This window comes from Narcine bancroftii, chromosome 2 (genome assembly GCF_036971445.1).
Source record: "Narcine bancroftii isolate sNarBan1 chromosome 2, sNarBan1.hap1, whole genome shotgun sequence".
Lineage (NCBI taxonomy): Eukaryota > Metazoa > Chordata > Chondrichthyes > Torpediniformes > Narcinidae > Narcine > Narcine bancroftii.
In genome coordinates this window covers 115,622,191-115,649,049 of record NC_091470.1, presented here as the reverse complement: position 1 = coordinate 115,649,049, position 26,859 = coordinate 115,622,191, and the positions used below count along the sequence as shown (strand labels likewise).

At 43.6% G+C, this 26,859-nt stretch overlaps 2 protein-coding genes across 14 annotated transcripts in view; one reads left to right on the top strand and one right to left on the bottom strand.

The window, feature by feature from the left end:
- LOC138754187 (electrogenic sodium bicarbonate cotransporter 4-like) overlaps positions 1 to 8,904 on the top strand; it is a 228,351-nt gene extending 219,447 nt beyond the window's left edge. For 9 of the 10 annotated variants that reach the window (XM_069918076.1, XM_069918079.1, XM_069918075.1 and 6 more), the window contains one exon: positions 1,986 to 8,904. In XM_069918076.1, coding sequence (XP_069774177.1) covers positions 1,986 to 2,151 — 166 coding nt within the window. In that variant the 3' untranslated portion in view covers positions 2,152 to 8,904. The remainder of the gene's footprint in view (positions 1 to 1,985) is intronic. The other variant, XM_069918077.1, reaches the window with a different exon arrangement.
- A 706-nt stretch (positions 8,905 to 9,610) lies between these two features.
- The window catches only part of mthfd2 (methylenetetrahydrofolate dehydrogenase (NADP+ dependent) 2, methenyltetrahydrofolate cyclohydrolase), a 53,850-nt gene continuing 36,601 nt past the window's right edge, over positions 9,611 to 26,859 (bottom strand). For 3 of the 4 annotated variants that reach the window (XM_069918085.1, XM_069918086.1, XM_069918088.1), the window contains 5 exons: positions 20,817 to 20,969; positions 17,464 to 17,571; positions 15,466 to 15,558; positions 11,990 to 12,115; positions 9,611 to 10,024 (listed from right to left, as the gene is read on the bottom strand). In XM_069918085.1, coding sequence (XP_069774186.1) covers positions 9,900 to 10,024; positions 11,990 to 12,115; positions 15,466 to 15,558; positions 17,464 to 17,571; positions 20,817 to 20,969 — 605 coding nt within the window. In that variant the 3' untranslated portion in view covers positions 9,611 to 9,899. The other variant, XM_069918087.1, reaches the window with a different exon arrangement.

Genomic DNA, 26,859 nt, shown 5'->3' with positions numbered 1-26,859 from the left:
TACCTCTTTACCTGCATACATATCAATCGTGATCATTTTTACTCTCATTACCCGTCTTCATCCCTCAGTCTATTTTTGTCTTTACCCACATACATATCAGTCGTGATCGTTTTAACTCTCATTACCCGTCTTCCTCCCTCAGTCTATTTTTGTAATTGTTCTGCAAATTTTCGTGCTTCTTCTGGATCCGCGAATAGTCTGTTTTGTTGTCCTGGAATAAATATTTTCAATACCGCTGGATGCTTTAGTATAAATTTATACCCTTTCTTCCATAAAATCGCCTTTGCTGTATTGAACTCTTTTCTCTTCTTTAGGAGTTCAAAACTTATATCTGGATAAATGAAGATTTTTTGCCCTTTATACTCCAGTGGTTTGTTGCCCTCTCTTACTTTTTCCATTGTCTTCTCCAGTACCTTTTCTCTTGTAGTATATCTTAGGAATTTTACTACAATAGATCTTGGTTTTTGTTGTGGTTGTGGTTTAGAGGCCAATACTCTATGTGCCCTTTCTATTTCCATTTCATGCTGTAGTTCTGGACATCCTAGGGTCTTAGGGATCCACTCTTTTATAAACTCCCTCATATTCTTGCCTTCTTCATCTTCCTTAAGGCCCACTATCTTTATGTTATTTCTTCTGTTATGGTTTTCCATTGTATCTATTTTTTGAGCTAGTAGTTCTTGTGTCTCTTTAGTTTTTTTATTAGATTCCTCCAATTTCTTTTTTAAGTCTTCTACCTCCATTTCTGCTGCTACTGCCCGCTCTTCCATCTTGTCCATTTTCTTTCCCATTTCTGTTAAGGTCATCTCCATTTTATTTATTTTCTCTTCTGTGTTGTTTATTCTTTTTCTTAAATCCTTAAATTCCTGTGTTTGCCATTCTCTAAATGATTCCATGTATCCTCTAATAAGAGCAAGTATATCCTTTACCTTGCCTCTCTTTTCTTCTTCTATTTCACCATACTCTTCCTCTTCTTCTTCCTCTGGGTTGGCCATCTGTTGTTTCTTTGGTGCCCTTTCCTCCTCTTCTATCTTGTTTCTATTGTCTTCTGTGGTCTCTTCTTGCTGCAGGTGTTCTGCAGCTGTCGTTGCCGGCTGTGGAGATCGACTCCCCAGCTGGTCCCCCCTCCCGTCGGTGTGTTTTTTTTCATTCGCATCGCGCATGCGCGAAACTTCGCGCATGCGCGGTTGCGCACTTTTGTTCGGCTCTGCGAGCCATTTTTGTAGTCCATTATTTACCGACCTGAGGGAGCGGGTTTCTCTCTCCGCAGCGGGCCTCTTCGGACAGGTAAGGCCTTCACCTTTTTCCTCCTTTGTCTTCTCTTCCTCTCTTCTTACCGTTGCTTTCGACTTTTCTTTTTTTGTCGCCATCTTCTTTCCACCTTTATACTCACTTTTCTGTAACTTTTATTTCTGTGCCTTTGTGTTTTCTCTTGTTTTTCCCGACTTTTCTGGAGAGGGCTGGAGTTCACCGTCCGGCCACTACTCCATCACGTGACTCCCAGCCACATCGTGAAACCTGGAATCTTAACGCTGCTGTCTGTCCATCTGAGTACAATAAAAGTTCTAAAATCTGGACTGCTCCAGGACTGGGTTGATCTGGATTTTTGATTTTCCGTATTCTCGGGCAGAATTTTTAAAATTCAAATTTAAGCCAAATAAAGAAAAAAATGAACAGAAAAGGGTTGATAGTTGATTAATGAAACATTTTTCTTATGAAACACAAAGTGGAAAAAAAAAATTTTCTTGCATTTCCATGAGTTCTGCACGTTGCTGCTGTGCATCCACTAAATTTTAAAAGTTTGAGAGTTTTCAAGAAGTCTGGATTCTTGGGAGGTCAGGATTTATGGCTTCTGGATTTTTGGACTTTTACTGTATTTCCTGGCTTTATTTCAGTTCCAGCATCTGCAGCCTGTCATTTTTCAACCGTTTATTCTGCACGGTTGTAAATCAAAGAAAATAATGTTTCCTTTCTGAATCTCTTGACAGTATAACTTTACACCTCAAGATTTCCTGCCCATCCTCTCCTGCTTTCAGCTACACCCGAAATGCCATTTGCTCAGTTCCACAGTTCAAGATAGAAATGGAGTCCGAATATGAAGATGCAGGTGTGGAGAAGGCTCGCAGAGACCTGGGTGGTGAAACCACTTTGTAGCCAGACTTGCTGCAGCAATGTGACAGGTCCAACACAGGAAGACTTTGTCAGCACCTGGACCTCACTGAACTGATGATGAGCCAACACCATTCGTGTGTGTTAACCCTGCTGAGAACTGCACTTTGTCCAGATCTGAGTATTTACTGCAAGCGAAGACATCTATGCATCTGTGCTGTGCTTTAACTGTGCTGTGTAAAATACGGTATGTTTTAAAGGACAAAGACATTATATTAAAGTTAGGAAACAATTGGTAGTGCCAGTTAGACAAGATGTCAACATATTGCAACACATTCCAGGAATTAGGAGGTTGCTTTGAACCATTTTGACATTTAATTGTGATGTTATAAAGAGGTTGATCCAAGGCTTATGTACATGGCTCTTTGCCATGGTTTTTCCTCACTTTCCTTCACAAGAGCCTCGTTATTAAAGGAAGGTTTTGCTCTATCCGATGTCTACAGGGTTGTCATGATGGTGAGAGCAACTTTATGCTTTGACTGAAAAAAAAGTTGTTTTTAATTTTATTGCACTTGGCACCAAGTAGACAGAGATCCGCGTCAGGTAGTTGCTAACCATCTCATGGGTTTTAATGTAACGCTTTCACAGTTCCTGTATTGTAAGTGTTTCATTTGATATTGATTCACAGTGCTCCTCTTTAAGTGCCACACAAAGTGGAAATACTTGATCAAAATTCTTTACAGATTAAGATTGATCTGCAAAAATCAACTGTTTTTCTTTATTTTTTTAATTTATTTTGTAATTATTGTATTTGAAATGGCAGTAGTATAGGTTAATGCAATGACCTTTTCTGTAGTTTCTGAACTCCTCAAACAGCGAGGAATTAGATGAAATGTTCCTGTGAATAGACCCAGTTGTTCATTTTTAAATTTGGTTTAAAGAGAAAAATTCACTCCAAGTGTGTGGATACTTTCAATTGAGATAGAAAATACGTTGAATGTTCAGTACCTTTCAGCTCAACCGATGTATGTCACAAATCCCTCGCCACTGCTCTCCCAATGTCAGCCCTCACATTCTAACAACTTGGTCTGGTTTTTTACTCAACAGGTTACAGAGTGATCCCCGTATTCTGTCACTGAGATGGAAGATTAAATGTCTTTAAGCCTTTTGTCAACAAATACATTAGGTTTTGACATTCCTTTTCCAGTCGGTGCTTAACAACTATAATTATACAGGGAGTGATTTTACAAATTGACCATGCCTTGGAATACAAGAAAGAAATCAATAATGATTTGTGTTACATGAAACTGGATTTTGCCTTGTCTCAGCCTGACTTTTCCTGTGACAAGAGCTGCCAGAATTGCAGGACTGCTTTCTTTGGAAGTCAACACCTTGTTGCACCCCATCTGCTGTGATTGCTTACACTATGGAGCCACGGTGGTAGATCTGCTGCCTCATGGTGCCAGAGTCCTGGGTTCGATCCTGACCTCTGACGCTGTCTGCACAGAGAATGTGGAGAGAAATGGGATTAGTGTAAATGGGTTGTTGAGCAGAGGGCGGAAAGGCCTGTTTCTGTGCTGCACCTTTCCATAATCGACATGTCATTTTCTGCATGGAGGTCGGTGATGTTCCACAGGGATCTGTTCCTCTCCTCTTTGTGATTTTTATAACTGACCTGCACATGGAAGTGGAAGATTAAGTTAGTAAGTTTGCAGATGACATAAGAGTGGGCAGTGTTGTGGATAGTCTGAAGGGTTGACAGAGGGGATATTGTTCAGATGTAGATCTGGGCTAAGAATTGGAAGATGGGGTTTTACCCAGTGGTTCATATCGGTTGGCCAGGTTTGAAGGTAGAAAACAATGTTAATGGCAGATTCTGAACAGTGTGAACAAAATGAGAGATCTTGGGGTCCATGTCTCCAGGACTCTCAAAGCTGCTGCACAGGTTGGTAATGTTGTTAAGAAGGCATATGGTGTGTTGGGCTTCATTAACTGTGGGATCGAGTTCAAGAGCCTTGAGGTAATGATATACAAGACCTGGAATGATGTGGAAATGATAGCGAGGGTGCAGAGGAGATTTACAAGGATGGCTGCCTGGATTGGAGAGCGTGATATTGAGGAGAGGTTGAGTGAGCTTGGTCTTTACTCCTTGGGGTGACCTGATAGAGGTGCATAAAATGGTGAGAGGCCAGAGGCTTTTTTTCCCCCCAGGGCTGAAATGGGGAACACCAGGGATGATAGATTTAAGGGGCTTGGGAGTAAGTACAGGGGGATGCAAATTCTTTACGCAAAGGGGGGTGGGTACATTGAATGTGCTGCCGGCCACAGTGGTGGAGGCAAGGACAATAGGATCTTTAAGAGATTAGTAGATAGGTCCATGGAGCTGAGAAAATTCGAGGGTTATGCACAAAGGAAATTCTGGGCAGCTGGTAGGCACAACACTCTGGGGTGAAGGCCTGTACTATGCTGTAGATTTCTATGTTCTATCATGACAAGTCTCCCAACCAGGCAAAAATGTTTAAACAGATCATGTTACTAGATTAATAAACTGGAGCAATGAATGAATGATTGGAAATGCAAATCCAAATTCCACTGTGTAATTAAATTCAGTTGATTTAATAAACCAGTTACATAAAGGCCTGCCTGGTTCACTAATGTCCTTCAAGAAATCGGCCTTGCTTACGCTGCATCCAGACCCAACAATGTGGCTAACTCTCAGCAGGCTATGTATGGGCCAAGACACATTCAGAAGAGGGGTCAGAGAAGAATAGTCACAATAAATAGCTAATACAAGTTGCAGGGCATCGGGAGAAAGGAGGAGAAGGTAGAACATACAACTTATTACTTATGTCTCATTTTGCATGACGCTACCAATGCCAATTCCTTGCAGTGGATGGAAATTCTATGGATGTGAATGTTTTGCTGCCAGTGAACTTGCCCAGTGTTAATGTCTGACAGTTTCTATTGATAGATTTCAATTCACCTGTGTCAGATAGGCGTCAAGTCAACTGTGTACAAGTGAAGACGTTTTTGCTGAACAACGTGCTACAACCTGATGATTTGTGACTACCTTTAGCTGAGTAACTTTTGCTCCAATCACGTCCTTGTTACCTTATGGAAATGTTAAAAAACCTGAAGACACTGTAAATCTGAAATATAAATAGGAAACATAGAGCTAAAAACTCAACAGGTTATGCAGTGTTCGTTAAAAGGGAAACAAACCAACATTTCCAAGTTCTTTTGTTTGTTTCAGAGCCTGGAGGATCGTCATTTGACTGTATTTTGGACCCTTATCTTGTCCCTGGGTTGTGACAAACTGATGGGTTTGAATCCGTAACTTGTATAACCTTGAAATCTGAGCCATTGGGTGTGTGGATCTTAAGGCAGTGCTGAGTTATCAGTGTCCTCTCCCTCAAAGGTTTAGAGAGTCCAACAAAACCAGAGTGCAGCAGGAAAACACACAATCTGGCCAGAAAACAGAGGAGCAGGTCTATCAGCGTGTTACTGTTTGGACAACCTTGGCTTTAGACTGAACAAGTCAAAATTAAGTCTTTGTGCAATTAGGTAATAGATAAATGCAAGAATTATTTGTTGGAGGTTGAAAGTCTCTGTAATTCTGTGGTCTTGTTCTGAATGTTAAACTAATTCTCCCTGTGTATTGTCCTTACTGTAGTGCTTTGACAGACAGGTTGTCTTACGTGAGTCAGTACACTTTAGTGGTTGTGTACCGATTGGAGGAATCCAGAGGCCTGGACTAACAGTCCAAATGACATAATGGTTAAAATTAAATTAATCTGGATTTAGTTATGGGGACCACGAAAGACAATAGATGTGACTGTGTTTCTACTGTGGTTGGAACACTTTTGCCCATCATGATGGCATTCTAAATTCATCCAGTGAGGCTATTTGGATGGGTGAGGAATGGAAAAGGCGTGTAAACACTAATGGGGGTGTATTATAGACCACCCTAATGGGCTGAGAGGATTAGAGAGGCAAATTTGTGAAGAGAAAGCATATTTATGTGTAATAAACACAAGGTGGAGATTGTAGGGGATTTTAACTTTCCACACATTAACTGGGACATCCATCCTGTAAAAGGACTGGATGGGTTGGAGTTTGTCAAATGTGTTCAGGAAAGTTTTCTAAATCAATACATAGAACTGACTAGAGAGGGGGCCAATTTGGATCTCCTATTAGGGAATGAGATAGGCCAGGTGACAGAAGTTTGTGTTGGGGAACACTTTGGGTCTCGTGATCATAATACTATTAGTTTGGTTAATAATGGAGAATAGGGCTGGGACTAAGGTTGAGATTCTTGATTGGAACAAGGCTAATTTTGAAGAGATGCGAAAGAATTTTTAGAGTGTGGTTTGGGAGAATTTATTTTCTGGGAGGATGCAACAGATAAATGGAGGATATTCAAAGAGAAAATTTTGAGAGTGCAGAATTGGTATGACCCTGTGAGGAGTAAAGGAAAGGCTAGAAAATATAGGGAGCCTTGGTTTTCAAGGGATCTTGGGAATTAGGTTCAGAGGAAGAGGGATGTGTACGGCAGGGAATAAATGAAGTGCTTGAGGAATATAAAGCGTTTAAAAAAAAAAACTTCAGAAAAAAATTAGAAAGGCTAAAAGGAGATAAGAGGCTGCTTTGGCAGGCAAGGTTAAAAAAAATAAATCCAAAGTGTTTCTATAAGTACATTAAAAGTATAAGAATAGTGAGGGATAAAATTAGACCCCTTGAGGGGTCAAGAGATGGGTGCTACATTTTGGTAGGACTCATCAGCAAAGGTCATACACATTAAAAATGGCAGACAATTGAGGCGAGCAATAGAACGAAGTGATTTAGGAATATTGGCACAATTCCTTGTAAGTGGAGTCACATGTAGATAGAGGGTGGTGAAGATGTAGAGGAGAGCGCCAAACTGGAGCCGATTCGTGTGGATACTGTGCATTTGAGAAGGACTGGATCATTGAAGAAAATAGAGCTCTGGATGCAGCCCTAGTAAAGGATCGAGCTGCTTATGTTGTGGCGGTCCGGCAGTTTTCAGACTTCTTTGGGTCATCATTGGTGTTCCTGGTATCGAAGGAGGAGGACTGAAGGTGGACTAACAGAGCCAGTCAGGAATCTGGTGCAACTGGGAGCTGCGCAGTCGTGCTGGAATGGAAGGACTCAGAGACGCTTTGCCCTGGGCCTTGTGGCAACTGTAGAGGTAGGGAGGTTGCCTTGTCTGGGCCTCAGGGTAGCCGATGTTGAAGTCAGGGAAGCTCCATGAATTGTGCCTGCATGGCATATACTTTCCTTAACACTGGTGGGGAGTCACTGAACCTGACTTGCGATGGCAGTGCCTGTAATCCACAGCGGCTACTGAGATTAGGGGAGCGTTCTTTACCATATGACTGGTGGACATTTTAACATCTGTTGCAATCTGACTTGCTGTACCATGTGTAAACTCTAGTAACCAATCGTGTATACTGTATTGTTAGGCAGTTTTCTAACTGCCCTGAGATCTGTGATGTTTCGTTGCTAGTTGTACTAGACAAAGATAATAAATGGAATCTTATCTCTCAAAAAAGCTTTGGTATGTTGGCCTTCATAAATTAGAGTATTGAGTACAGGAGCTGGGATGTCATGTTGAAATTGTACAAGTCATTGTGAGGCCAAGTTTGGAACATTGTGTGCAGTTTTGGTCGCCGAATTATAGGAAGGACATCAACAGAATGAAGAGTGCAGGGAAGATTTACAGGAATGTTGCCTGGGTTTCAGTTACAAGGAAAGGTTAAACAGGCTGGGACTTTATTCCCTGGAGTGTAGAAGATTGTGGGGTGATTTGACAAAGGTTTTTAAAATTCTGAGGGGGACAGATAGAGTTAATGTGGACAGGCAGATTTAAACAAGAGGACATGCATTGAGATTGAAGGGGGAAAAGTTTAGGGGAAACATGAGGGGGAATTTCTTCACTCAGAGGGTGATGGGAGTATGGAATGAGCTTCTAGCCAAAGTGGTCGAGGTGGCCTCTATTTTAATATTTAAGGAAAAGTTGGATAGGGCTATGGATGAGGAATGGAAGGTCATAGGCTGGTGTGGGTCAATGGGACTAGGTGGAAGAAGGTGTTTGGCATGGACTAGAAGGACCAAACTGGCCTGTTTCTGTGCTGTAATTGTTATATGGTTACAGACACAGGGCAAAGCAATGAAATTCAGATTTAACTGGAAAGCAGCAACGTGGAGAATGCTGCCATCAAGGTGTCAAGCCCGAAATGTTGGTGATGTATCTTTACCTTTGCGACATAAAGGCACTGTTTGACCTGCTGAGTTTCTCCAGCATTTGTGTGTTTTTTCACTTAACCACGGTGTCAACAGAATCCTGTATTTTAAACTTCACAAATTGATTGTTAAATTTGCTAATATGACCTAGAAGATTTAGCTCTTCTGCAAACACTGATTCATCATTTGTGTCATTTTGGACAAGTGAATCCTGCCCAGCTGAACCACAGGTCCATCTCTGACTGCAAGGATGTCATGTCACACCTGTAACAGTACAGAGGTCTGCTGACGCTGTGCTTGAAGTCAAAACGCAATGCTGGAGGAATCTTCCCTGTGCTCCTATCCCACCATTCTCGCACTCAGCACCATTCTATTCAGGCACCTGCCTACATTTAGCTCATACCCTGATGAAGGGCTCAGGCCCAAAACATTGGTTATGTATCTTTATCTTTGCTATATAAAGTACTTGGTTTGACCTGCATTGTTTTTACTTAAACAAGACTACATCCTATTAAACCAACACCATCAGCTGTTCCTGGGATGGAGCTCTCTTTCTTTACTCAAACGGCAGAAGCTGTTGAGCTGGCAGGATTCTCATCACCAGCTGAGAGCTTGACCACCCGATAAGAGATGCCAACTAACCTCAGAAGACCCATTCTAGCGTGACCAGCGTTCTCACTTAATCACCAACCTCAAGACTGGTGACATTTTTAGAACACAGGGCAGGTAACAATACATCTGTAGAGCTCAGGTTCAATATTGTCAAAAGAAGTTCAGTTTGTTTTCTTTCTACCAACTCCAAAGCAAGTTATTGTCAAGAGGTAAGAAATTTTACTCCCAGTGCAAGCTTTAAATTTATTTATTTATTTTAATTTCGACATACAGCACAGTAATGGGCTCTTTTGGCCGCCCAATTACCTGAATGACCTACACCAACCCCCCCACCCCCCCCCCCACCAACCCCGGTACGTTTTAAACAGTGGGAGGAAACCGGAGCACCCGGAGGAAACCCACGCAGACACGGGGAGAACGTACAAACTCCTTACAGACAGCGCGGGATTCGAATTCCAGTCCCGATCACTGGTGCTGTAACAGCGTTGTGCTAACCATGCTGCCCATAAGAGGCCGGTGTTAACTGCTTTGTGCTATTCTAGACTAGAACATTCCCCATGAGGTCTAAAGTGCTGCACAGTAAAAATGGTGCTGTGTTTCCTTAACTTAAAACAACTTAACAAAAACAGGCCTTCTCATATCCTTTACATGTACATACCAAACAATCAGGAAAAAGCAAGTGTGTGAAGGTTTTTTGTAACGTCCTTGTAACATTGCACACTCTTCGTGCTCTCTCAACGAAGATCCTCCCAAATAAATTATATTCAATGCAGACAGGAAAACCCCAACTCCTTCACAGACAGTGCAATAAATAACTCAACTATTGGCCTTTGGTCTGGGGAGATGTAAACAATACATTGGAATGTCAGGTAAAACCTTCTGGCCCCCTTCTGCTCTAACACAGGGTGGCAAGCGATTCAGTTCTCCTGCTGCTTCAGAAGCTTCTTTGCTGCAATGATGGTGTTTTTCATTAGCATGGCCACAGTCATGGGGCCAACACCTCCTGGCACCGGTGTAATAAAACTGGCCTTCTTCTTCACCCCTGAACAAACACAAAGCACCGAAGGTTAGAAGGGACTTTGTATGGCCACATCCTGATCTCAGCACCTTGGGATAATAACTGGACAATAAAGATTTGCTTCGTGAAGACTTGAGGTATATTTTATGGATTTTGGGCTGCTGATAAATAAAAATCACCGTAGATTTTCCTATCACATCCCATTTTAGATACAACCTACTTTCGTGATCTCCTGTCATATTTTAAGTCGACTTCAAGCTATAAAACCATGAAGTGCGACATGTCGTTGAAGATTCATTTTCTGTAAAGACACTTGGACGTCTTCCCTGCTGATCTTGCTGCGGTGACAAATATGGTGAAAGATTTCACCAGGACATTGCAACCAGGGAAAAGCGGGACCAGGGCAACTAGAAACCATCAATGCCAGCCAACTATTGTTGGAAACTGGACTCAGCATCTGATGCCTCTCATGTCAAACAAATATCAGCAGTAAAACTAATGCAATGTTTCAGCATCATTATGCTAAATTCAATCAGAGTTAATGTTTCTCCAACTTCCTATATGATACAGAAATTATCTTTGTGTTCAACTTGACGTTGTCCATCATAATCCCCATTTTTTTTCCAGGAAGCAAACCTTTTAAAAAAAATTTGTGGTCCAGTGTTATTACAGCAAGTTTTGGCCTCTCAACACGTTCACGGGTACATGATGCAAAAATCATTTCAAACCAAGTCACGTGAGACAACCTGTCTGTCAAAGCACGACTTTAATCAATGCGAGGTGTACTGCTCAGCCCTTGCAGATTTACCTGCCTTCATGGTGATATTTATAGAAGAACACACAAGCACCAAAATTGGCACAAATTCCAGTCTGGCCTGTACCTGATGCCAGGCCCAGTTATTTAGATTTAGACAAACAGCATGGTAACAGGCCCTTCCATCCCATGCTGCCTGATTACATCCAATTAACCCACAATGCTGATACGCTTTGAAGGGCGGGAGGAAACCGGAGAACCAAGAGACAACCCACGCAGACACAGGGAGGACGTACGGTGACTGCAATAAACCAACCTTTCCAGCCCAGGTCGGCCATCAGACTAAACTAGAACTTTGTGCTGACTGGAAACTAGATCCCCTGCGATTTAGTTGGTCTTTACAATACGTGGAGATTTTTAAAGCACATTATGGGAGTAGATAAATTAGAATAGGCATGCAGAGTACATGCAATGACACCTGGGTTCCAATGCACATGGCACAAGATTCAATTTCGTATTGCATTGGTGAACAGGCAGGAGAACTAGTTTGTGCCAGGTTAAGAGGTGGGCTTGGCTGCAACAGTAAGTGATCTTCATTTCGTCAGCCTCTTGAGCAGAATTAGAACAAAAGTGCACTGTAATACTTTCCTGCCCACCCTTTGGAGCAGATACCATCAGTACTAGAACCCGGTTTGCATCATAGCTTGCCTGTGAGCCCACGAGGCAGAAGACAACCCTATTCCACATATGAAGTTGGTCGACAAAATTAGAGCTCATAGAATTGGGATAACACATTGGACAAGAGTGAGATGAGGCAGATTGGCAGCAATTAATGAGCAGATCACAAACCTGAATTGGAAATAAACATGACCTAGAAACCAAATTCCAAAGCAGAAATAGTTTATTTTTAATTTAGTATTAATGAAGCAGCATGGTACAAGGCCCTCTGAAACCTGTGCTACCCAATTCACCTACTTACCCTACATTTTGGAGGGTATGCAGGTCATGGGGAGAACGGACAAACTCCTTACACACAGCACTGGGTTTGAACCAGGATTGCTGGCGCTGTAATGACATTGGACTCATCACTACACTAAACAAATCACCCTGTAGATTCAAATTGAAATTAAAATTGAATTCCAATGTTCCTATTGAGCATATACTTTTGCAAAAAAAATAGCTGAAATCTGTAACACAGCCCCTTGGTCAGGTTACCACTCGTTTCATGCCATTACCTTCAAAATCAACATCGCCCACAAGTCTTGGCTTCCCAGTAATCGGGTCCTGGACGCGATTGATGCCAACATCAATGACCGCAGCCCCTTCCTTAATCATATCAGCTGTGATCAGGTTGGGGATACCTGCAAAGAACAAGGTCACAGATCTTGGAACAGCAGTGTGACAACTGGGAGAGCAGTGCAGGGAAGAGCTCAGTTGAACAGAATGGGTCTTTCTCCCCTTACTGCTTGGAAGAATGAGAGATCAGCTGGCAGGAATGAGGAGCCGATTCCCCAACGCTGAGCAAATGGAGATGTACAGGTGAGAAAGCAATCATTCAGAATCAGCCAGGCATAAGTTCTCCATGGTGTGCCATTCAGTCTTAAACATACCTTGAAAAATAAGTGATAGATTAATTTTTTTTAAATTTAGACATAACAAGCCCATGCTGTCCAAGAAAACACAATTAACTTACAACCCCCCCCCCCATGGTTGAACAGTGGGAAGAAACCAGGGCCCCGGGGGGGGGGGGGGGGGGGAACCCACACAGGCATGGGGAGAACATACAAACTCCTATAGAGTCTGGATTCAAACCCCCTGTCCTGATCACTGGAGCTGTAACAGCATTGTGTTCGTTGCTAGGCTAACTGTGCCGCCCCAGAGGGACTCCAAGATGAGAGATTAAGTTTAATCTCTCAGCAGCAGAATTTAAATTCAAATGATGAAATACATCTGGAATCAGTAGCTGCGGCCACCAAACAACTGGATCACTGCAAACGGCCTTCAGGGGGGAAAAGAAAATCAGCAATCTACTTGGTGTGGAGCAACTGTATAACTACCAGGATGGTAATTTCTTAATTGGCCACTTCAATGGCCCAACAAACCAGTCAGATCAGATGTCATTGGATAATAAATACTGGCTCTGACAGCAACCCATTTATCACATGACTGGTATTAAAGGCTGGTTTTTAAATTTGCTCAGTGTTGGGACTGGTAGTTATCCACTATCCTAATGCCCATCTGATGATGGGTGGGGAACAGGGCTTGCAAGGCACATCAGGACCAAGCTGCCCATAAACCACAGACCTGCAGGTTGGTACGGAGGTGCCTAGAATGGGATTGGCTCTCATTGTCCAAAAGGGGCCCTTCTCTGCTTAGGCTCAATGACTCACTGGCTCAAGAAGCGACGAAACTAGTCACCACAAAACTGGTTGGAAAATCAGCCTCGAGTTTGGCTCCTGCGGTAATGGTAAACATCCAAAGTCAATACACAAAAGGCTGGAGAAACACAGGTCTCGCAGCATCCACAGGAGGCCAATATGTATAACTAACGCTTGTGGTTGGAGCCCTTCGTCAGGGTATGAGCAAAAGGCAGGTGGCTGAATTAAAAGGCTGGGGAGGAGGAAAGAAGGGGCAGGAGGAGGAACACAGACCAACAGGCCAAAGGTGGACACGGATGGGAGGACAGGAGAGAAAGGTGAGAAGTGATCGGGGACGGGGATAATTCTGTGAATGCAGAGCCAGAGGAAAGGAGATGGTGGGGGGGGGGGGGGGGGGAAGAGATGGGTCTACGTTTACCGTTGGTTTTCAAACTGCCTCCTGAACTCTCATTCCACATTAAGTAATCTCTATGCCATAGGTGCTATGATTAGTAAGGGATTGATTAAGGTGGGATGTGCGTGGAAAGAAAAAGTTTGAAAACTACTATTTTAATTGAACCTAATTGACTCGTTATGTGCACTGTTTCATAATTCCAAAGGAAATGGGCCAATGACAATTTTTCTCAAGTAAAATATTTCAGTAACAATTGGGTCTAGAGCAGTGATTGCCAACCTTCCCTTCCCACTCAAATCCCACCTTAAGCAATCCCTTACTCATCAGTCCAAGCCATCAGCAGCCAGAGCTTCAAATCCAAACCTCTGATATGGTCAGACAACTTTCAGTGCGCTTGGCACCCTCTCGCATTCGAATTCTGATACCCGATAGCCCTTTCAATCAGTCTCGAGCTGTCCTCATCCCGGTGTGAATCCCTCAACTGGTCAATACGAAGAGGTGAGAGGGAGGGGATGGTAGGAGACAGGTGGAAGCAGGTGGTGTCAGCTGGGGGAGGGGGAAGGTGGGAAGGTTCCAGCCTCTGAAGGCACCTCCCAGCTCCATCAGCCCATTCTCCCCCTCATCACCTGCCAGCCCCTCTCATCTCTCCCTCATGTCTTTCCACTGGCCACCTTCACGCTACATATAATCCCTAATGCAGAGACTCCACCCAAACCAACCCTTCAGCTCCAGAGATACCTCTCGACCTGCTGAGTTCCTCCAGAAATTTGTTTATGGCTCCAGATTCCAGTGTCTGCGGTCTCACACCTCAGGAGTGTTCAGATTTTGATTATGTTCCAGCATGTTAAATGGGGAACATCAAAACAAGGATAGTGGCAACTGTTCAGCACAGCAACAGGGTTAACAGTCTAACATCAGGAACTCAACTATCAACACCCATGAGAACAGGTGCAGGCCAGGTGACCTGCTCTCACCATCTCTATACCACCTCTCACTACTGACCCGAGATCAGCGAGATGATGCAAGATCTAATGAGCAAAATGGATAGAGATTAGGAATAATAAAGAGAAAATAATTCATCGCTGGGAATTGCCAAAAGGCCGCCCAATAATAACATCACAGCAGTGGCACAGGCAATAAACCAAAAAATATTAGGGCAATGCAAGGATGGAACAGCAGTTATCATGGGAGACTTCAACATGTGCATAGACTGGGTAAATCAGGCTGGTCGATGCAACCTTGAGGACTTCATTGAATGCACTCATGAAGGTTTTCTTGAACTATGTGTTAACCTACAAGATGATCAGACTCTCAGTTCAACACACAGAAGTGCTGGAGAGACTCAGCAGGTCACACAGCATTCTTTATGGCAGATACATGATCAACGTTCGGGGTCAAGGTTTGAGCAAACAACAGGCAGGGGGTTACAGGTAGGTATGGGTGGGATGGCATGAGAAAAAGGCTGCGATGATCGGGGTAGCGGATGGCTCTCTGAGTGGAGAGGGAGAGCTGGAGAAAAGGAGCCGGGGGGTGGGGAAGAGAGGGAGGCAGGGGTGAGGCCTAATGGAAACCGGAGAGGTCGTAGTTGAATGCCGTCCGGTTGGAGAGGGCCCACACGGAATATTAGGTTTTGCTCCTCCAATTTGTGGATGGCCTTAGTTTGAGTGCAAGACTATGGGAATCAAGAACGTGGGAATGGGGCATGGAATTGAAATGGTGGCTACTGGGAGGTCACCACTACTGAAGCAGAAGTGGACAGAGTGAAGGTGCCCAACGAATCGATCTGCCAGTCAGCAGGGTCACAAGCCCAGATGTTGAGAAAGATCTGCCTGGCCTTTCCCAGGTGCACAGGTGAGATCGGATGCAGTCACTTCGTGCCAAAGCTGACCACCATCATCTGGTCCACTCTACGGATGGTTGAACATCAAACTCCACTCACCTGCTGCAGCCACAATGATGTCAGCAAGCTTGGTGTGCTCCCTCAGCTGGTCTTTGGGTGTGTATCGGTGGGAGATGGTCACCGTGGCATCCCCTGCAATACAACGCCCGCATTCCGATGAGGTTGACTGGTTCAGACCCTTTCTAACTGCTGTGTTGAGCCTCTTTCTCCCCTCTTGGATTTCTCAAGCACCCTTTTGGATTTCCTCTGTCAATATCGCCCATCGTTATTGAATGAAGATCTACCGGGACCAATGCCTGAAGAGGGCGCACAAAATCAGTGAACCGGTCCGGACTCGAAAGGCCAACATGGCCTGGTTCCGCTCCGTAAATGGTTATATGGTTAACCATGCCCACTTGCAGCCATTCAATTGTGGGGGGGGGGGGGGGCTGTCTCCCACCTCCTTCCCTCAACACCCTCACTGGGTGTAGTCACAGGTAAAGAAGGTGTCACTCCACACCCTTGATCCCTCCTCCATCACAATCATTCCCTTCCACTGCTGTGTAAAGAAGATAACTAGTTTCCTCACTTTAGTGTTTCTGCTGCTTGATCGTTGGTAGGTGAGATACAAACCAGAGGACATGGGTTGAGAGTGGTGGGAGTGTGGAACGAGCTGCCAGCTGAGGTGGTGAATGCATGCACAATTTTAACATTCGAGGAATTTGGACAGGTACATGGATGGGAGAGGCAAGGAGGGCTATGGACTGAGTGCAGAGCAGTGGGACGAGGAAAAAAAATGGCTCAGCACAGACTAGTAGGGCCGAAGGGGCCTGTTTCAGTGCTGTAGTGTTCTCTGGTTCTATCCATTAGCCTGAGTCGTCTCTTCACAGTTGCTGACTATCCTGAGCCTTTCCACCATTTTGCTTTTGCTTTATATCAGCAAGTTACTCTCAAATATATGCTACCTTCAGGGAACTGCCCAAAACAGGCCAAGTTAAGCAGCCTCACCACGTCATTTACTGCCAGTGCAGTAAAATTTTAACGGGGCCTAGGGTGAATTTGAAAAATAAAATGGAATATAGCCCTTTGGAGCAGTCTCTAACAATAAATTGCACTGCACAGTATGAACATTGCCTTCTTAGTTTCAACGCTGGTCGTCACCACCATTGTGAACAACTAAAAATGTTACTTATCCATGAAAACGTTGACCTCAGTTAAAACAGTTTACCTGAATTTAAAAAAAATTCACCTCAATTGAAAGTTGGTGGAATTGAAAAGATGGAGGACAGCAGGGAAGTGCCGAAAATTTCAGACATGGTGGAAAACTGAGTACTTTTTCCACAGAAGTCATGGGAAAGTGTGTTTGTTTGATTTGAAAAGAATCTTCAATAACCTTTAACAGCCTCTCTACAGATTTGTGCATTGCATCATAGTCATTAAGGTGGATACTTGGGCCATGAACTGTACTCACCAGGAGTTGGGGAGGAATGTTGGAGACGGCCTTCTCCCTTTTTTGATCTTTACTCCTGTTCTTATTTTGCACCCAGGTTTTTGTTTTGCAACACTTTTTGAATGAGAGTATTATTGTATTTATTAAAAGAAAATTTAAGAGCAGCAGATACAGAAATGCCCAATATAATATTTGAGCCCATCAATAAACTAGTAATGTCTTATGGTTATTTTGATAGAAATATATTTTTGATGGCATAGGGGTCTAAAAACACTGTGTTTCTTGCAGTGTGACTGGTTGAAAACTGCCAGGTTTAATATAGTTTGGCCAGTGACTCCTTACAATTTTCTGTACGTGGCCCACAACTAAAAAAGTTTGGCTGCAACTGACTTAAACCTTAAAAATTATTCTATGATGCAGAAACAAGTAACAAAGGCCAAGCACGTGCTGCAATCCATGCAATCACCTCGTGGATCACCTTAAAGATAATGCACAACTCTAAGTAACGACTTTCAATTCTGATGGGGCTTATTTTTCCTCCCTGGATAGTGGGATAATGGGATTGAACTTCAAGGCCAAGTTTTAATGAAGTTATTTCTGCCGCTCACCCCCAGGTCTCTCGTGTCTGCCGTCTGTGTGCAGGAGCATAGCGATGGGCATCCCAACATTTTTCGATCGGCCAGCCACCACCACATTCTTCCCCAGGGTTGGAATTCCTGAAGGAAATAACAGTTCACCGTTAACTCAGAAATCCACTGTGCAAACTTGGAAAAGATGGGTCACATGCTTCTAACCACAGTGCCCCTGGTCACAAGCCACAGTCTGATGGAATCAATTAGCACAGACTCCACACTTTCACCTTTCTTGAACATTCCACCCTTTGTAAATCAGTTTTCTAAATGTTTGCAGAGACCTGACGTTGCCCACCTTTTGAGGAACCCAAAGCTCAGCATTTCCCCAACAGTTAAAAAAAATTCCATGTCGCCATGCAGTTTTACACAGAACATGCAAATACATTAGGGCAGCACGGTTAGCGCAACACCTTTACAGCACCAGCGACCCGGGTTCAAATCTGTCATTGCTTGTAAGGAATTTGTGTGGGCCTCTTTTCACACTTCAAAATGTACCAGGTTTGTAGGCTAATTGGGGTATTTGGGTGGCTCGGGCTTGTGGGCCGGAAAGGCCTGTTGCCGTGCTGTATATGTGAAATTAAAAACTAGCTGGGTGCAATCTCCCCTTTTCACAAAGCTGTCCTCACCTCTCTTGTGCTGCTGAGTCTGATTTATTGTTGCTTCATTACTCAGTTAGCCGATGCCTAGAAACAGAGTGTTTGAAATCTCAGCCAAGCAAACATGTCATAGACCTCCAACCCTTGATTTAGGAAAGTGAATTTCCCAACACTGTCCAGAACTGTGTACCAATAGAGTGAAAACACAATTCTGGAGAAACTCAATTGGTCAAAGAGTGTACTTTATATAGCAAATATAAAGATATATAACCATTGTTTCGGGCTTGAGCTTTTTAATCAAGGCCCACTCCCTGCTCTCCCTTTCTTCCTCACCCCTCCCCCCCACCATTTTGTTCAGAGACCTGCCAACATTTTGCTCATATCTTGATGAAGGGCTCATGCCTGAAACGTTGGTTCTGTATTTTTATGTTTGCTACATAAAGTGTCTGTTTAACCTACTGAGCTTCTCCAGCGTTGTGTTTTTAATTCCATCACAGTGTCTGCAGACTTTAGGTTTTGCTCCTGTATGTGAATAGAACTCAGGCAGGCAACCAGAACCTCCACTCTCCCAACTTATCTCCCCTACCCATAAAATAGAAGGACAAAGTTTAGATAAAGCCTTTTTTGAAGAACAAATGAGGTCATTAAAAGAATGGCGATCATTAGAATTTAGTTCAATCAAAAGAAAAATGAAAAGAGCTGAAGACAAAATGCAAAGCTTAGAGTTGGTCATGACTGAATTAGGGAAAAGAGTAGAAATTGTGGAGGAACGAGAAGCTGCTATAGAAATGGAGCTAGATGATTTAAGAGGGAAGTTGGAAGAAAGCAAAAAAAAATTAAGGAGACACAAGATTTATTGTTACAAAAAATTGACGTATTGGAAAACTACAGTAGGCGAAACAACATAAAAATAGTGGATCTGAAAGAAGGCAAAGAAGGGTCAGATATGAAGGAATTTATAAAAGGATGGATCCCAAAGGTGCTGGGAATAACAGACTCACATGAAGAAATAGAAATCGAAAGGGTGCATAGAGCACTAGTACCAAAATCGCCACCACATCAAAAACCAAGATCCATAGTGGTAAAATTTCTAAGATATACGACAAGAGAAAACATACTGAAGCAGGCAAGAAAGAAGGTTAGAGAAGACAATAAGCTGTTGGAATATAAGGGACAAAAAATATTTTTTTACCCAGACATAAGCTTTGAACTTTTAAGGAAGAGGAAGGAATTCAACACGGCGAAAACAATCTTATGGAAGAAAGGGTATAACCTTATATTAAGACATCCAATGGTACTCAAAGTATTCATTCCTGGGAAATGGAATAGATTGTTCTTGGACCCAAAGAAAGCCCAAGAATTTGCTGAACAAGGACAAGAGAAGAGAGGAGGAGGAGTGACAAAAAGGATGACTGGCAAGAAAATATACAAAAATATGTAATAAATATAAAGATAATGAATATATAAAGATTTAAAGATGGATAAGAGAAGGGGAAGAAGGAAAAAACAGAGCTTTGATATAAGTATAGCAAAAGTGTTCTCGGGGGGGGGCTGGGGGTGGGAGAATAAGGGTCACTGCAAAATCGATTGACGCTTACGAGCAAGTTCGTAAACCGAATGTAAAGGGGAGTTGTGGTTGCTGTCAAGGGACAAGGGGCAATCCAAGGAGGGGAGGTTCATTTGGGTTTAAAGGGTTATTGCTTGTGGGGATTGTTGGGGTATTTCATGTCTTAAATGCGTTGTCATATACTGAGATTAAAAAGGAAAACTTAAAAAATAGTAATGGAAAAAAGGGGATGGAGGTGGTGAAGAGGCGGAAAAGAAGTGAAAATAAAGATAGAAGATGGCAACGTTGGACTAAATGTCTATAAACATTAATGGAATATATAACCAAGTTTAAGTGTATCCCATTGGGAAAAAAAAAAATCACATATAATTTAAAAGACAAAGTTATAATGATTGGGGAAACCTGGGAACCATAAAAGGAACATAACAGAGAGAGCAGGCCTCGGACCTCTACCACCTAAAATGATAAGAAGATAAACACGATCAGATTTAATGTGAATAAGTAGATGATACGTCTTTCTTGTTTGTATTCCTTTTATATCAAGATATTGTTTTATTGTATTTTATATGTCCAATATTTACTGTTTTTGGAGGGGGGTGGGAAGGGGGAAGGGAGGAATGGGGGGGAAGAGAAAATGTCACTGTGAATATTTAAAGAGATGAAAGTGTAAATATATTGGTTGATATGGTTCATAGTGCGATAAATAAAGAATTACAAAAAACTTTATCCAGCAATAGCCGTGATCATTGTTGGTGGCAATGCAGGTTGAAGGGACCTTTTTAAAAATTCAGACATAAATCACAGTCACGGGCCCTTCCAGCCCACGAGCCAGTGCCGCCCAACTTACATCCAATTAACCTACCAGCCCGTATGTTTTGAAAGGTGGAAGGAAACCAGAGCTCCTGGAGGAAACGCAGACACGGGGAGAACATATAAACACTTAGCGCAGGATTCGAACCCATGTCGCTGGTGGTGTAGCAGCATTTGCGCCAACCCAATTCCTGCACCGATTTTCAATGGTAATTCTGAGAACCCAAAGCCCTTAAGCTGCACCACACTACTTCCAAGAGGGACAAACAGGTCAACTCCACAGTGGCATCAGGCCTGCTCTTCCACGGCATCGTGACCCAGCACGGGCTGCAGGGCGAGGTTAGTTTCTGACTTGCCTGTCCGTTGGATTATCTCCCACACTCCCCAGGGTGTTGCCGGCAACATGGAGCTTTGGTCAAGGCACATGCGGCCGACGTTGATCACGTGAAATCCATCCACATCTTTGGATGGAGAGACAGCATTGCAGATCTTGCGCTCGTTGAGGTGCTCTGGGGAAACAATGCAGCAATGAGCCAAACCATTAGGTGCAAGCAACTTTGAAAGCCAGTGTACATCAAGTCACCCAATTCTATCAGGGTCTGCTCCCAAGGTCATCCCAACAGCTTAAGAACAAATTGAAGCATTAACGACTGTTAGGAAAGGTGAACCGAGGGGGGGGAATCAAGGGGAATAAATGAGAGTCCCACCAGGGGTTTGCTCAAAAAATTTATGGCGGAATCAGAGAGTAGCAAGTTACATTGTGGACTGTGTAGATTTCACACAAAATGATACACAGGACAATGAACTAAACTAATTTTAATATAATCACTGGTTTCTCCTGATCTAGCATCCACGCCAAATCCTCTGCGTCTGTCTGGTTGAGTACTCGTCTATCCGGTGAACACCTTCGTTCTGTCCACACCGGTGACACCTCCCATTTCAGTTCTGCATCACTCTCCCATACTCACACACATATCCATGGCCTTGTGTACTATCCCACCAAGACCACCCGTAAATTGGAGGATTTTCCATCTGGGCACTCCAGCCAGTTGACATTAACATCCACTTTTCTGGTTTCTGCTCACCTGCTCTCCTTTCTCTCTCCCCACCCCCCCACCAACCCCTTCCCTTCCCCAGTCAGCTCTCCACCCCCTTTCCTCTCCATTCAACTAGACATCCCTCCTCCTCTTTCTTCCTCATCTCCATCATCTCCTGCCTTTGTGACCACGGCCTCCCCCCAATTCTTTTATTCGGACGCCTAATGACGATTTTCCATACCTTGGTGAAGGGCTAAAGCCTGAAACATTGGTTCTGTATTTTTACCTTTGCTTTATAAAGAACACTGTTTGGCCTGCTGAGTTTTTGTGTTTTTACCTCTGCCTCTGTATCTCTGTCAGACTTTGCCTCTCCCTGGTTCAGTAATTCCCCTCTGGACCCTGCCCCACCCCTTGCTATTTGCATAGCTTCTCTGCACCTCCAGTCTTGCTGAAGGGTTTGGATCTAAAACATTTTGCCAATTTGTTTTCTTCCACTGATGCTGTTCCTCCAGCAGATTGGATTGTTTAGTTCAGGTGGGTTTTATTGATGGGCGGAATAAGTGTGTAACAGTTCTGGGGGGGGGGGGGGGGGTAGGCACATAATGGTCGATAGGAGAACCATTACAAACCCGTTGCCCCCATCAACCATTACACTGGATCGTTGCAACAATGGGCCAGGAGCTCAGTAACCAATTCCAGTGACCCTGCAAAGGGCAATTATGTCTGCAATGTAATTTTAATTTAGAGACAGCACGGAATAGGCCCTTCCAACCCAAGAGCCCACGCTGCTAAATACATCAATTAATCCACTACTCCCATATGTCACTGGAACAGCGGAGGAAACTGGAGCACCCGGAGGAAACCCACACAGGAGAGAGCGTAAAAACTCCTTACAGGCAGTGCCAGATTCGATCCCGGGCTGCTCTTATATTGCTGACACCCACAACACAACTGTGTTAGCCAGATCCCCGGAAACTGCAGATGGCAGAGTACTGCAATGCTTTGGGCTTGGATAAAGGCAGGAGAAAGGAACTTTAATCCTCAATTTGGAAACTAGAAATGTATCCACTGCTCCCTCCCGAGAGATGATAAAGCCATCTATGCAGAATCATGTGATGAGTTAATTTTAGATCCTCACACACATGCTGACCACAGTCCTCCTGCCACTCGGTCCTCCCAGCAGATGGTGCCGACGAATCCTTGAGCCTGACCTGATGACATCAAAATGTCTGCCTCATATTCAACCTTTCCTTCAACGCTCCCAGGCAGAAGGCCCTTATCCCAGGCAAGTCCTTTCCAAATGACATCATGCTCCTTGCATTGATTTTCTCCATCAACGTTTCTCCCCCCCCCCCCACCCCCCCATATCCACGATTCCCCCTCCCTCCCCTGCATTTACTCAGAGGATATTTCACGCTGCAATTTCTGACTTAGTCACATGACTCACAGTGGATACTTTCTCCCATAAACTGAACATGGGTCACAGTACAGGTCACACTCAGCTGTGGAATGCAGACCTACCTTTCCCCCTCCCCAACCCCTCCTTTTCAACACTGATTCCAGAAAGTTTTTCAAACCCTTCCACCGTCTCTGTGTGCAATCCTCATCCTTGCTGGTCACACGCTGAGGGCTTGGGATCAAATTTCCCAACGTCAATAGGGATGAAAGAATCAGACAAGGAAACAGACCCCTGCACCCTAACGAGTCCACACCACCCATCACCCCCCCAATTATACCAATCCCAGTTTCTACTTCCCACTTTCCCGTCAACTCCCCACCTCCAAATTCTATCCCTCGCCCAAACGCTGGGGACAATTCAGTGGTCAAGCCACACATTTCAAGGCCATGGGAGGGACCTGGAGCAAACGAGGAGAAGCCCACGTGGTCAGAGAGAGAACATGCAAACTCCACAGACAGCCCTGGAGGTCACGTGCAGCTACAGGGAAGCTGCCCCTCTGCACCACAAGAAAATGACAAACGCACATTCGAATCTTTTCAGTGCATCGTTCTTCCCATTCGAGGACAAAAAGGGACTGGGAAACAGACAATCCTTTCTGCAAAGCCCTGTAATCAATGGTACATCCACTGGAACTGTTACAAGCTGACAGAATGTGGAGAATCATAAGGAACAGGGAAGTGGACAGAAGGTCATTCTGGATTGCAGCACCAAGAGGCTCCCACTTCACACCAACTCTGTTTTGGACTCACTCTCCTTCTTGGATTGAAGCGACATTTGCAGGTCCCCAGTATGCAGTGGTTATACGAAGACTGAAAGGTTATAAGTAATGCCTCATGTCTATTTTTGTTTATTTTTGCAACTCAATCCAGACCAGGCAACATACCAGCTCTCATCCATGCTAACCATCCCAAATATTTCACACCTACATGCCCATGGCTCCTCATTCCTCCCAGTGCAACTTCCACATAATTTCTTTTGAGGCCAACAGCGATAATTATTTAATACTTGACCTGTCTCGACCACAGATGACTCGGGTCTTTCAGAGGCTTACACTCTTCCTTCAACTAGCTATAAAAATTCTATCAATGTTCAAAGGACACTCATTTTAAATTGGTTTTTCACTTCCTTTGAATTTGTCATTGTGTTTCTGTGGTAACCAAATCTTCCTCCAGACACATGTTAAGGAATCAAGAATGATTTGTGGAGGAGTCACGTGATGGAATAGTGGCCGGTAGGAGAATACCAGCCCTCTCCAGAAAAAAGTGAAGAAAAAGCAAAGCCCCAGACACACAAATCACAGCAAATAAAAAATAAAGGTGTGGAGAAAATGGCACCTAAGAAAGAAAAGCCAAAAATAACGGGAAGAAAAGAAGACAGACAGACGCTGGAAGAGAAAGGTGAAGGCCTTACCTGCACCAAAAAGCAGGGACCCGCCATGGAAAGAGGAGCCTGCTCCCCGAGGTTAGTGGAGGCCCCGCAGGGTCGCGACCCACCGACTGCTGGACTGCAAAAATGGCTCACGGAGCCAAACAGGGGTGCGCAACTGCACACGACAAGAACACCGACGGGAGGGGGGACCAGCTGGAAGATAAAGAAAGCAATGGGAACGGGAGGGGTGAGAAAGAAAAAAGGAAGCAAGAGACACAACAGATAACCAGCCCAGAAGAAGAGGACCAACATCAAGAAACCATGGAAAAAAAAATACCCAACAAACTGAGGCAAGCAGCTCAACAAGAAAGTCAGAAGAGACACAGATCCAACGAAGAGAAATAGAAAACACAAACCCAAGAGCAGACACAGAAGAAGAACACCAAGCTCTGCACAGAGGAATAGGAGGTAAAATGAATGGACAGTACATAGATTTTAAAAATTTTCAAGAACAAATGAAAGCATTAAAAGAATGGTTGACACTAGAATTTAGTGAAATGAAAAGAAAAATGAAAAATACAGAAGAAAAAGTGAGTAGAATAGAACAGATGTAGGGAAAGGATTAGAAAATGTGGAAAATGGCTGTAGAAATTGAAGTGAATGACTTAAAAATAAAATTGGAAGAAAGTGACAAAAAAGTTAAAGAAACACAGGAGTTGTTAGCTCAGAAGATGGATATAATGGAAAACTACGGCTCCTAGAACGCTTCCACCAGCGTTGTCTCCGCTCCATCCTCAACATTCACTGGAGCGACTTCATCCCTAACATCGAAGTACTCGAGATGGCAGAGGTCGACAGCATCGAATCCACGCTGCTGAAGATCCAACTGCGCTGGGTAGGTCACGTCTCCAGAATGGAGGACCAGCGCCTTCCCAAGATCGTGTTATATGGCGAGCTCTCCACTGGCCACTGTGACAGAGGTGCACCAAAGAAGAGGTACAAGGACTGCCTAAAGAAATCTCTTGGTGCCTGCCACATTGACCACCACCAGTGGGCTGATATCGCCTCAAACTGTGCATCTTGGTGCCTCACAGTTCGGCGGGCAGCAACCTCCTTTGAAGAAGACCGCAGAGCCCACCTCACTGACAAAAGACAAAGGAGGAAAAACCCAACACCCAACCCCAACCAACCAATTTTCCCCTGCAACCGCGTCTGCCTGTCCTGCATCGGACTTGTCAGCCACAAACGAGCCTGCAGCTGACGTGGACTTTTATCCCCTCCATAAATCTTCGTCCGCGAAGCCAAGCCAAAGTAAGTAATAGTAGGTGAAACAATATAAAGATAGTGGGCCTTAAGGAAGATGAAGAAGGCAAAGATATGAAAGAATTTATAAAAGAATGGATCCCCAAGGTCCTGGGAATGCCAGAAAGGAATGGAAATAGAAAGGGCACACAGAACACTAGCCCCGAAACCACAGACACAACAAAAACCAAGATCCGTTTTAGTAAAATTCCTGAGATACACGACAAGAGGAAACATATTGGAGAAGGCAATGATTAAAATTAGAGAAGACAAAAAACTACTGGAATACAAAGGTCAAATTTTTTTTTTTTTTACCCAGACATAAGTTTTGAGCTCCTAAAGAAGAGGAAGGAGTTTAACACAGCAAAATCGAACCTACGGAAGAAAGGCTATAAATTTATGTTATATTTCTCCTAAAGTGTTGCCCCCTTACCCTTAACTCATGGCCTCTTGTTCCAACCTCCCCTGCCCTCAGGGGAAAAGTGTCTGTTTATGTCTTGCCTATCTATTCCTTTCTTAATTTTAAATACCTCTATCAAGTCCCCTCTCAGTTGTCTAAGTTCCAATGAATAAAGCCCCAGTCTCCTTAATCTCTCCCTGTAATCCAAATGCTGTAAGACAGGCAATATACGTAATGTTAAAATGTCAGATATATTCAGAACTCTGGAATTTGGTCAATATATATGCACCTAATGAAGGGGATCAAAGTTTATGCATGATTTTTTTTGAAGATTGTTGATGTGCAGGGGAATGGAGGGCACTTTAACCTTAATTTGGATTCAAAGATGGATAAAACTGGACAAAAGACTAGCAGAAAGAACAAAGTAGCCAAATTTATGTTAAATCAATGCAGGAAATGCAACTTTTGGATATATGGAGGAGACAACACCCAAAGGAGAAGGAATACTCATATTATTCGAGTAGACATAAAACATACTCAAGGATTGACCTATTCCTGTTTCAGCCCATATCCAAGGGAGAGTTAGGAAAATGGAATATAAAGCTAGATTGTTATCTGATCACTCACCCCTGTTGTTATCAATAGAACTGGAGGACATCCCACCAAGAACATATAGATGGAGATTAAACTCCGTGCTACTTAAAAGATAGGATTTTAGAGAATTTATTGAGCGCCAAATTAAAATGTACTTTGAAATAAATATGGAATCAGTGAAAGACAAATTTATATTATGGGATGCAATGAAAGCCTTCATCAGAGGGCAGATAATAAGT